This window comes from Chelon labrosus, assembly GCF_963514085.1.
Source record: "Chelon labrosus genome assembly, chromosome: 18".
Taxonomy (NCBI): domain Eukaryota; kingdom Metazoa; phylum Chordata; class Actinopteri; order Mugiliformes; family Mugilidae; genus Chelon; species Chelon labrosus.
The window spans coordinates 5,747,857-5,760,705 of NC_140351.1; the positions used below are offsets into that span (position 1 = coordinate 5,747,857).

Sequence of the window (12,849 nt, forward strand, 5' to 3'; positions counted from 1 at the left end):
TCACATCAGGCAATATTGAGTAACTGAATGCCGATCAGGCATAACATTATGACCACCTTCCTGATATTGTGTAGGTCTCCGTTGTAGTGGGGGGACTTTGGGATCCTATGGGTTGAGGGGAAGGGCCTCTGTGGATCATCCGACAGAAACTTGATAAGTTTGGGATCAACAGAATTTGGAGGCCAGGTCAACGCCTTGTGCTGTTCTTCATGCTTTTATTTTGAATTCCTAAAGCGTTTTAGGGCTGCATCCTGCTGGGGATGGCTGCTGCCATCAAGGAGTGTCATTGCTATGGGGTGGGGGGTACCTGGTCTGGTCTAGGTGGGTGCTACATGTCTAAGTAACATCCACACCAATGAATGCCAGGTCCAAAAGTTTCCCAGCAGAACATTGACATAGCATTGAGCATCTTGTGACAGTTCAAAGTCATATATCAAATGCAAACAAGCTCCAGAATTACTTCCTCATGAGTTACGGTTAATTTGCAAGTGCTTTTCCTCGAAACATGATCTAAATTACCATGTTTCCTTTCGGGCTTTCGTGCGTGTATTTAGAATTTCGTGCGTGTAGGCTTCGTTGATAGAAAATCCGACTTTACAGGGAGCACTTGAAAGCAACACGGCAGCGGATGTAGCAGAAGCAGCAGAAGCAGCAGTGTCTACAGTACACTGGCAACCATGTAGCGTTGAGAGCAGATAATAATAATAATAATAATCTTCCCCTTAGCAGCTAAAAAAAACTACAATGTTCTCATCTCCACTCATGTCGCCAGAAAGTTAATTGTGCGTAAAGAAAAAATGTGTTTCTGAAGAAAACCGGACGCTCGGGAACAGGAATTACAAGGCGAGGGAAGTCGACAGTGAAACCGAAGCCTGTAAATACAGAGGCTCTCTCTGCACCCTCGCCTGGAGGTTTGGAAGGGGGGTGGACGTCGGGCTGCTCTTCTTTCATCATTTGTCCGCCCTTTCTTTTTCTTTTTTTATTAGTTTTTATGGCTCATCTCGTCCAACCCAGCGCGTTTTAGGACGCGAGAGAAGGGCGTGTAGCGCTAACGGATACCGGGGCCAGCTTGTCCGCGTTGCCGCCCCGTTTTCCCCTCTCGTTGCAGCGTTACATTAAGCAAAAAAAGAAGAAAGAAAAAGAAGGGTTGTCGGTGAAAAACAAACAGCTTACACCATGGGGAATACAACCTCCTGCTGCGTGTCGTCGAGCCCCAAGCACCGGAGGAGCAACCACTCCAGGCTGGAGCCCTACCGGCCGGAGCCGGAGCTGAGCCGCGAGGACACGGGCTGCAACCTCCAGCACATCAGCGACAGGGAGAACCTGGACGGTAAGATGCATTCAAGTAGCATTGTGCATGGTCTAAAAACCGCATTTATCACCTGTAAATTTCTTCTTATTGTATATTATTTATAATATGATGCACTTGTTAGCGGTTCTCCACTGTGGTTCTTTATTCTGTAAATAGCCATAGCCCGTATCTTTGCAGATTTAGTGCATTGACAGATAATAAGAGCCTGCAACATCTGTGCAAAATGACCCACCCACCAGTTACACCGATCAGGCATAACATTATGACCACTGGCAGGATGACAGTAGAAGTCAATGTCATTGACCTTCTTGTGACGATACAATGTTCTAGTGGGAAACTTTTGGACCTGGCAGTCGTTGGTGTGGATGTTAGACCTAGACCGGACCAGGCACCTCCATCCTCATAGCAATGACACTCCTTGATGGTTTACAGCAGCCATCCCCAGAAGGATGCAGCCCTAAAACGGTTTAGGAACAACTAAAAAAAACTGAAGAACAGCACAAGGTGTTGACCTGGCCTCCAAATTCACTAGATCCCAAACTGATCAAGTATCTGTGGGATGATCCACAGAGGACCCTTCCCTCAAAGACCCCCTCTAACAACAATCTGTTGCCAGACACCACAGGACACCCTCAGAAGGCCCATGTCCATTCTCTGATGAGTGACAACTGTTTTGGAGGCACAAGGGATACGTGGTCATAATGTTATGCCTGATCGGCGTATATCGGTAACTGCACTTCCTTTTTTAATTACCAGCTTAATGCAAATCAGCTACAAGCTGTTCAATGTCTCCAAACTGGGACGCAAGAGCACCAAAGGCAGTAAAAGCATCCACATTAACCATCCCTTTTTACTTTAGCTTCCATTTTTATTATAAAGTCTTTGACATCCATAACCACCCTTCCCAACAAGTCCAGGACTCTGAATTCTTTCTTAATCCTGGACCTCCGTCTCTCCACGTCACGCCCGCGAGAGGATGCGTAAGGTCCGGGAGGACAGCGTGTTGGAGTGTGAATGTGTTCCAGTGGGAGGTGACGTGATAATGATTGGGTGTCCGTTGGTTTCCTGTCGGCGAGCTGGGTGTGAAATGACCGGCGCTGGTTCAGCTCTCATTAACACCAGCTCAGTCGCGCCGTTACGAATGCCGCGCGCTCGAGGGCGAATGAAGCCACCGGCCCGTGAGGTTGTCGGGGTTGAGTCGACACAATGAGGAGTGAAATTGCTTTTGGCCGTTCGGGTTAGGGTCTATCGGACCAGAGTTCTGACAGTTTTACCGATTTTATCAGGGGTCTGACGAGGTCTTGAATGTGTATGTGGTGTGCATCCTTCACGTGCAAAACCACAGGGACCCCCAGCGAAGAAACTGACCCTAGTATGCCATCAAAAGTTAGGAAATTGCCAATAATGCTTGGAGAGAGGTACCAGAAAGTATGACCCATTCACAGGTCATACTTTCTGGTCACACGGGTTATACCACAGTTCCAAACCTGGCATCAAAGTGTCTCAACCCTCAGAGTCAACATCATGGCTTTTGTCACGCAGTGCACAGCGTAGTGGATACAAACAGGCCTTCCCAGGGTTGTTTGATGTCTGCCAAAACCAGGTCAAAATGCCACTTGGATCTATGTCAGTCTCAGTTTCGCTGCCGTGACAGGTTTCTTCCCGAAGCTATATTGCTCAGCCTGACTGATGTGCTTCATAAAAGGCCGGTCGACCTCGCCGTGCTCCTCCCCGTGAGCGCCGGGCTTCCTGGAGTTAGTAATCAGGGAAGCCTCAGGCAGCCTCCGAACTGCGCCCTCATCAGCAGTTTTATAAATAATGGGTCATATGAGCATTGACTTTTATGGTTTTTAATGACCAATAGGATGCTTACGCTGTATTTCCAGACCGGAGCGTCCAAAAGAGAGAGATTCCTTCTCTGATTTACACCCATTTTCCGCTGATAGTTCTGATCTGGGTTTTGGTAGTTATAGGAAAAGGAAAGTGGCTCAGACACACTTTCTCTCTAGGTTATTTCATTCAGCTTCCCTTTGGGATACAAAGGCAATCCCAGGCTGGATGGGAAATACACTCCGTGTTACCTGCAGAATGATTAGGGTCTGCCAAGGGATGTCCTCCTAGATGGTGACAGGAATACCTCCACAGGAAGGTGTGCAAGGGGCATCCTAATCAGGTGTCTGAACCACTCTAATCAGCTCGTCTCCGGGAGACGGAAAAGCCTTGTTTATAGTCCTGCAACTGGTCTACGCGGAGCCTAGTGGTGTGGTTTATACCTGTGTGGTGGTGAATAAATCTGTAATTATGCCGTAAAAACGCTGGTCAGCTGTGTTGAGTTTCAGACAGAGTGGAACCAAGTGGCTGATGTTTGAGTTGTAGTTAATAAACGTGGCTCAACAGTTACATTCACACAGAGAGAGGACGTCCGAGTTGATGATTTGTAGGAGGATGAACAAGGGAATGCACTTTGGATCAATCACAAACGCCGTGGTCTGCATTGTTGCCATGTGCAATTACATTTCCGGAGAGATGTGCATCGGGTTACAGTGTTGGGTCTGGAGCTACCTTCAGCATAAGAGTGATGCACGACTATACACTAATAGGCAGTTTAGGCTTCTGCGTCAAATTTGACAGCACAAGAGCTGTGATTGGTCCGCTTGGTAGTAGTATTAGTATTTCTGGCCGCTTCTCCATCTCCACAATCTTCGAATTGATTGTTTTGGATCAATAAAGATGGAACACGTCGAGGAAAGGTTGACTGAGGAGGTTCGGAGACTCAAACGTTTGTACGACTCGTCCTCGGCAAACATTTCGGCAAAAGTTTCAGTCGCCATTGTTGGAAGTAAAGCAGGAAGTGGAAACAAAAATTAACATGACATAGCACTGACGAGCGCACAAGTATAAATGGCTCGCACCGGCGCTAGCTACAGTATGTGCGTAACTTACGGCATCTATGTCCCGCAGTACTTTAAAAGAGTAAGAGAAGCCAGGCACCAACAAATATTAACTCGTAACTTCTCGGTAAAGGATTTTTTTGGAATAGTTTAGACCTCTACCAAATAAATGATTAAATGATTAGTTACTCAAAACCAAAGTGTGACATTTTGGACTGTTTGAAGACGCCAAACAGGGCTCAGCCTTTAATTGAATCTTCGAGACAATGACCTCAAGATAAATCTGTTGTCGATGGAGAAAGAAGAGGTCGAAAGGGCCACAACAAATCTAAACACAAAGCCTGGTATTGTGCCTTTTTTTTTTTTTTTTTTTGAGTAGATAGGAAAGAGAAAGCAGAAACAGGTTTCAAGCTGGTTGTCAGTGTTTGTCCCGAGCTGTTTACACTAGTCTTTAAGTAAACGACCCTTTGACCCCGTCGCCGGACCTCTAATAGCATTCCACAGCCAGAAGACTCCTCTGTGTGTCCTCAGCTTTGTCCAAGGAAATGAGTGCATGTAAAAAAATAAATAAAAGTCATCACGTCCAAGCCTTGCTACAGTATAATCTTAAATACAGTGTGAACAGCAGAATAAGGAGATCGCGTTACGCAAGGAGATTACATATTTTGAAGTGTTAATCTCAAATCACGTCCGTTTTATTTGATTTGGTTCGCATATACCTCGTCTCTCCCTCTTGTTTCTTTTGAGTCTTTATCTGTGTAACCCCGCGTTCATTGAGCTCGTGATTGAGAAGAAAACATTTTTTTTTTTTTTTTTAAATCAGCCACGTGAACTGCCGACAGCGATGACGACACATGGGCGGGCTCCAGACAAAACACACACAGTCCTCATTGAATGGCCTCCTCGGGGTCTGTCAAGTGGCCCCTTTCACAAATCAGCAGTGTAATCTGATTTGCCTGAGCAGTTGCTCGCTGTCTATATGTTCCAGTTTCATCACATATATACATTTATATATATAAATGTATAAATATGAAAAGACCTAGATTTATGTTTCCCTCACCGTCGCGTTTATCTCAATTTACGCCTTTTTGTGTTCAGTACCGTGGCAAAAGTCTGCAATCTCTTTGACCGTGATGAAGACGTGTCGGCTAACGCAGATATACAGCCCTAGATGGTAGTTGGGTTTTATGGTTGCAGCGCGGAGGCTAAGTAATTGATTCCCAAAGGGAGGAAATCACTTGTGAAATGCTCCCTGGCCAGAGTCGTTCCATCGCTGTGAAGGATTCAGATGATTTGCTGTTTAAATGAGTTTAAAAATGAAATAAAAATACATAGTTATTTAAATAAAGATGCTTTTTTTGGAACTATAAAGCCAGATTTATGGTGGCACTTCACTTTTACGCCGTCATCGTAGCTCCGGACCCTATGTTTCTCAGAAAATCCACCCTATCCTTCCACCTTCTACACACAATATACTCAGATGTCTTCTATCTTTTCTGAGTTGCAGTGATTTCAGCGTCAACTGTTGGTAGACATTGAGAAGCCACTTAGTTCCCGCTGTGTGAATTATACAGTGAAACTCCACACAGGTAAAGATTTATAAAAATGTTTATACTCCTGTAGCGGATCTACATGGAGCTCACGCCACACGGGGCTACGCTGGTGAAAGCATTTACACCTGTGTGCTACTGTGTTGGCATCATTCTGTGATTTGCTTCTTAAACACTGTGCAGCTCATGCTGGAGTTGAAGGTAATAAAAGTGGATCAGCAGTTACTTTCAGTGGAATCACTGCAACACAGGAAATACAGAAGACGTCTTGAGTTGATGGTGTGTAGCAGACAGGACAAGGGAGAATTTCCTGTGCTTGTCCAGCTGCTGAGACACGTGAATGAAACGTGGAAGTGCATCTTGGACCGTTGATGTGACGAGTAATTACATTTCTGTGGAGATGCCTGTCAGGCAACGGTGTAGAGCTACTCTAAACGAAGCTTGACCAGCCTCTAACTAGCGGTTTTGTGGCGTAAATATAAAATGATGCCAACATAGTGCTCTAGGGGAGAGTAAGGAGAGGCATTAGTAGTTTACTTGTTCAGATTACTTACCTCATGTTTACAGTTAATGTATTTGTTTAGTTGTGCTTTTTGAACTGACAGTATATTTTGTTTGCATCTTTGAAGGCTTTAATGTGCATTAAAGCCTGCATTTATTGTACATTTGCTGTGGTTCTTGTACTCTAAAGACAGTAATGCTACTCACCACTTTGAACTTTCTTTAATTTAAGTCCGTTTATTAGCAAAGCATTTGTCGATTTAGGGTAAGTTTTCTTGCACTCTGAAAATTTTTAGTAGGTGGTGACAGTGCTTCTAATATTGAAAGTCAGTCTGGAGGCCTGATCTGTAAAGCTTGTCACGCACTCCACGAGAACTGAGAAATTTGTTCTTGTTCTCGAGGTGAGTAAGAACGAGAAGAAAGTTTGCTTTGGTCATTTCATTTATACTTAACAAGAAACTTCCGGGGAAGTCCTCATAGTACCCTCCCACTGCGGCATATGTCGCACGTGCTAAGCATTGTTGGAGATGCGGTAGATGGACGATGAAAGTTATTTTGACAACTGTGTCCACGGATCAAGGTATGCCGATCTCTACCCGGGATAGATTAGTGGTCACGCTGCGAATATTAGCATCTGTGAGCTCTCAGAGTGGCCGCTAGCATTTCCGATTTAACGCATTAACTGACCAGTCACCAACCAATTTCTGACCAATCACAGAATAGACAGAATAGTTGCCGGACACCACACGAGAAAAAAGTTCTCTCCGGTTGATGTGTCAAGAACGAGCTGCAAGAACTCCCAAACGACAGCAGCCTTACGTACGAGAACAAATTTCTCGCTTCTTACAACCTTAATAGCGTCTTCCTGGATATTGGATGTTTTCAAAGGGTAGCAATGGCAAGGCTTCACACAGAAGAAAAACATAATAATAATCAAAGCCACTGCAGCAGTATAACTTTTTCTTATCTTACTATTTGAGACAAGTGAACATCTGGCTAAAACATGAGATTCTGTTCAGATGGAAGAAGAATAAAAGAGTGAGATGGGCGACATAATGATCAGTGATGATTATTTCTCACTCTCGTCTACATGCATGTAAGCGCAAAACTAACAGACTTAAAATGAGAGGGGCATTCTTTGCCATTCCTAGAGCCTCCAGATCAACAGCTGAGCTATTTTTAGCCCAATTTGATCAGAGAACGACGTTGCGTTGCAGCACAGCAGCTCCTGAGTGAAACTGGCCCACACACGATGATGTCTCAGGGATTCAGAGAGAGGAGAGAGAAATATGGTACGTGAAGCAGATGGATGTCTCACCCTGTTTGGGTTTTACTTACCGCAGACATCTGTAAATGAGCGATGGCTCGGGGCCCGGCGTTCGTCTCCGTCTCATCAGTGTTAAAGTTAGTTATTTCTGGAGCATACGTGCACACATATTGATGAGCCTCGCTCGCAGGCTAATTGAAATCTGGACATGGATAATTCATGCCTGGTTGATGAGCCTGGGGAGTCTCCCTACTACGAATTCCAGACGAGTTGACCTAGATCTAGGACGTTTGACACTATTTTGTTTTGATTGTTGGTGAGGTGAATCATTTTGTCTATTTGTGTCTGGATTTTTAATGTGCCACATAACTCATAGCCAGTGTATGAGTTATGTGTATAACTTCCTAACTGAAGATCGACATAATTACTAATGCGTGTTATTAACCCAATGCGAATCTTAGAACAGAAAAATAGCAAATAGTTAAATTGTGATTAAAGATAATTTAAGGATGAATGGATCCTTGTGTGTAGTAATTCCTTCCATTTCAGTTATTTAGTTTCCTTTTCCATTCTGCCAGGTTTACAGCAGCAACGTAAGCGATGGCTGCAGCATATCATTAATTTAATCTGTCAGTTATTCTCCTGCTGAACCGATTCAGTGTTTGGTCTTTAAGCTGCCAGAGGAAATTTTCCTGAAGCTCAGCCGTGTTCAAACTGCCAACAGTTTTGCTTTCAAAGAAACAAGCTGGAAATCATTTTTATGATTTGTTAGTTTTGATTAATTGACTGACTTCAACAACATTTCAGCCTTGATGTAAGTTTAGTGTATCCTGGAAGAAGGTTGATGCGGGATACAGATTATTGCACACAGATTGTATATCCCAGCCTATCCCAGCTGTCATTGGGTGAGAGGACAGGTCTCCAGTCTATCTCAGGGCTAACCCAGAGAGACAGACAACCACTCACACCTACAGCCAATTTAGAGTCACCAATTAACCTAACGAGCATGTCTTTGGACAGTGGGAGGAAGCTGGAGTACCTGGAGAGAACCCACGCAGACACAGGGAGAACATGCAAACTCCACACAGAAAGGCCCCAGTCGGCCCATGGATTCAAACCCAGAACCTTCTTGCTGTGAGGCATCAGCGCTAACCACCACACCACTGTGCCACCCATATAAGACATAAACAAGTGAAAAATACAAAATAAGATACCATTATAATAGTACATTATAGTAGTGCATAGAGATAGTAGTGCGCCTTCCTATCAGGTTCCTATCAAAATATGGTTCTAGTAACCACCCACACTTTGTTAAAACACATAACTGTTGGAGGAACCGCAGAAAGTACTACATTTAACTGTTATTTAGAGAGAAAAGAGAAAACACCAATGAGGCAGCAATGATATGTTGGGTTTGAAGAGGGATGTGTGATGAGGTGTGATTCTCACTTTCTTATTTTGTTAACCATCTTTAACACTGTGTCACGTCGCCAGCTCCACCCATGTAGAAAACGGCAATGTCATGCAAACTGGATAGGCTGTTGAAATGCATATTGGGAAATTGAAGCTGAAATACACGAGGCAGGTTCAGCAAGTGGGTTTACAAACGTGGTGCGAATAATATCCAAGGACCTGAGTTAATGTCCATTTTGAATGTCTCTGAAACAGATTCGACAGGAAATGCATTTGGAGCCATGAATTGCATGTCTGTGTCTGAACTCTGGAGGCAGTACAAAACAGTTGCAGCTGAAAACTGTCTTATGTTTAGGGAAGTGTCTCCCATTTGCTTTATTACTTTCTTACATGTGGTTATTGTGGATCATAATGCTTCTTCAAACCAGGATCAGTATTTCTCCTCCCACATTGGTCAATGTTCCGGGCTGGTTCAGGGTTTCTGTGTCTTTACTGACTGGTGTAGACCATTGGTTTTAACCAATCTGCATTACATAAAGTTTTCATTGTTATTATGAAAGCCAGTGTTTCCTCTATTAGTCTCGCCATGCTTTAATATCACCTTCAAAGCACCGGTCACATATTCATCACTCATTGCCCTTTGATTTGTAGCTGAGAGCTGGTCGCTAGTGGAGATTCCAGGCTTTGGTAGCCCAGACGGGTAACCTTCTTGTACATTTCCCTCAGTGAAATGAACAAAACATAAAACTATTTCTGTTGCATTAATGGAGCTAGCTCTTCTTGCCATTGCCGTTCGCTACTTGTAAAGAAAATTGCGTCAATGATGGCGGTTCACCTGACGCTCCAATCCCAGAACCAGAGTTGTGGCTGGTCTTTCCCTGGGGTAAATGTCATATAGAGTATGAAGTTAGGGAGACATAAGTGGTGTTGGAAGGGAAAAGGTTGGGTTAGTTCATCCCAAATAGATTCAAGGAAAATGCTTTAAATATACATGTTGTATTTGTCACGATTTCCGGTGAGACTGAACTCAAATGCAAGACACAGGGATGAGGCAGGAGTTAGAAACAAAAGAATTTGATGACAAAAAATAGCAATAGTAGGCGCTGCAGGGATGGCAGGAAAAGCCATAAAATGAAGAGCAAACCCGAAATGAGACCTTCGGAACACAACAAACACAAGGAACTATCGGGGTAACAAAGCAGAACAGAGGTAACATATGAGGACAGGGGAATGATAGCAGGCGACGCGACAGAGAACAAAGGGAAAGGCAGGGCTATATATACACATGTGGGCAGAGGGGTGACCAGACACAGGTGAAACTAATGAGGGTGGAGCACACAAGGAGAAACCAATGAAACAATCAAAAACACATTAAGTACAGCAGGACAAGAAACACCAAGGAACCCAAACAGAGTCACAGGAAATATTAAAAACTCAGAACCATGACAGTATTATTAACAAAATAAAAAACCATAACCATTACCACCATTTTACATTTAATTTGAAAGCAGTTTTAAGAATTCTTGTGCGTTTTTTTTCCACACCGTGTCAAATATTGGCAGTATAAATAAGGTTTGGCTCCATCAGTACTGATTTGTCTTGGGTGAAATGTTTTGCAGAGTCTCTAGCTTGCTGAGAACACCATCTACAGCCACCACAGTCACCACCAATATATGTTGTGATTTCGTCTTTCTCCTTTTGCTGTTGCGCTAATCAACAGCGCAGTTACACCACAGTCATTGTGTTATCTTATCAGGGCAGGTGTATTTAGCTTTGTTTATCCATGGGACGTGGTTGAAAGACAAACGGAAAGCCTTGCTTCACATTCAGGAAGCTCAAACTCAAGCTGACATCTGGCAGCCGACCTGTACAACGTCACTCCTAGGAGCGCATTACAGCCGGAGGAGCTCTGGTTAAAGTGACTAATGCCACATGCTGCTGAGAGATGGAATCATTTCTGATGGAGTCTGGAAATTTCAGCTCACAACCCCATGATCAGGTTTGAGTTTCTTTGGCCACCTATCAGGCTGTTTTAAAACACTGGGGCTGTCATGTCGGTGTGGAGACATTCCTAAACACAAACTGGAAGCATGCTCTTGGCTGTCAACCCATTAAACATAAGGGTTGCATCAGCTGGCAGATGGCATAAGTGTCTGGTGGGACATTCTGAATCATGTCTATTTATCGGCTCACAATCACCGCCCCGTACAAACTATTCATCTGCTTCTTACTTTTGCTTCCAGAGGCGAGCGATTTATTTTTAAAAAGGAATAACGAACAACTTCAGAGAGAGCGGTTTTTCCATTTAGAAAACAAATGAACTGATTCGCAGAGTGTTAATGAAAATGCAATTGCCTGTGACAATCTCGTTCTGGCGTCTCGTCTGGCTTGATTTGGCCTGCGTGAGGGGAGATGCATCGACTCCTCTCCCGTAAATTACCTGCCCGCGTGTTCGGTCGCAGCGCCGCCGTCTCTGGAGAAATTCACATTGTAATGGTCTTCTGCCAGTTTTGATAAAGAGACGGGACGAAGCCTCTGGATCAGTCATCGAGATCACTCGTTAAAAAGAGAGTCTCTGTGTGGACTAAATTGCATTTTCATTGATGCTGTTGTTGTAGCAATTTTTCTTACGCTGACAATATCCTTACATGTTTGTTTTTGAGGTAATGCTGCCATTATGTGGAAACCTTGCAGCTTCATTCTTACTTTCTCTGGATTCAAAGAACAGAATATTAAATATACAGTACATGCAGCAAAGTCTGATTTTTTTTTGTCACCTCACGTTGACCATGTCTGGGCCTAAAAGATGCACTTGAACACACCCCAAAAGATTACAGCCAGTGGCCAGCAGGCAAAGGGAATAACTCTCCATACCAGCAGGTGGCAGTAGTCTGTATTTGTCATCCAATAAGGAGAACCAGAAGAGCTGCTATTAGCTAAGCTAAGCTAGGAAGAGCGAGCTACAAACCGCATTTGAATGTTCAGATTAGATGAGCCCTTGGATTTCCTCATATTGTGTACTTTCATCAAGCTGACAATAAGAAAGATCTTTCCTACCGACTCATTCAACCACCGATTCGACACCGTGTGCATTGGCCATCAGACTGTGTTGAGAAGGGATGTCCCGATCAGTCTCTAAAACGATTAAATCTCTTCAGCCAAGCCCTATCTTTTGTAATCTTTAACTTTGGGTTGTCTTCTTCTGGTTTAATGGCAGTTGGCTAGCGTCAAAGCTGTCAAAAATCGAAAAAGATGAAGAACCCAATCATGCGACTAAACATGTCTGCTGTGTCGAAGCACTTTAATCTGGAAAGTGAAGTCAGTCAGACAGAAATTTGTAAATCATGCAATGTGGCAAGGTGGTCGTCATTCAATGCTACCAACTTGATTCACCACCCAAAAGAAACAAAACAAAAGAACAGCAATATGGTGAGTTAACCATCCACTGGAGCTTCTGGAGCTAAGGTACGAGCTACCCTCTCTTCATTGACATTGACAGCGCTATATCTGTTGAATCCACTCTAGTGATCTAATGGAAAACAAGTAAGATAAGAAAAGCTTTTATGAAAGTTTGTTTATTTAAGGTCGGATCAGGACTTGGATCGGCCGATACTCAATGTTAAAAGATAGGTATCAGAATGGGGTCCAAAATAACTTGATTGGGACAAACCTATAAAGCCCTGGTGTTAATGAAGTCATCTTTAGATAATATAATGGAAAGAAAAGGACATAGGCAAATACAGGATGTGCATACGTAATGTCAACATTTATACAGACATGTTATAGTCTACGGGGTTCAACTATGTCCACACAGAGCTATTAGTAGGCGTGTCTGAAGTCGGCCCGGGCTGCTCCCTGGATGCTGAGTGTTTTGATCAGAGCGAGCACATAAAGCTTAAGAGGAAAAAAAAAGAC

At 43.7% G+C, this 12,849-nt stretch overlaps 1 protein-coding gene across 4 annotated transcripts in view; it reads left to right on the forward strand.

The window, feature by feature from the left end:
• Positions 1 to 645: 645 nt before the first annotated feature.
• The window catches only part of ccny (cyclin Y), a 45,771-nt gene continuing 33,567 nt past the window's right edge, over positions 646 to 12,849 (forward strand). For all 4 annotated transcript variants that reach the window (XM_084565904.1, XM_084565906.1, XM_084565905.1 and 1 more), the window contains exon 1: positions 646 to 1,330. In XM_084565904.1, coding sequence (XP_084422030.1) covers positions 1,177 to 1,330 — 154 coding nt within the window. In that variant the 5' untranslated portion in view covers positions 646 to 1,176. The remainder of the gene's footprint in view (positions 1,331 to 12,849) is intronic.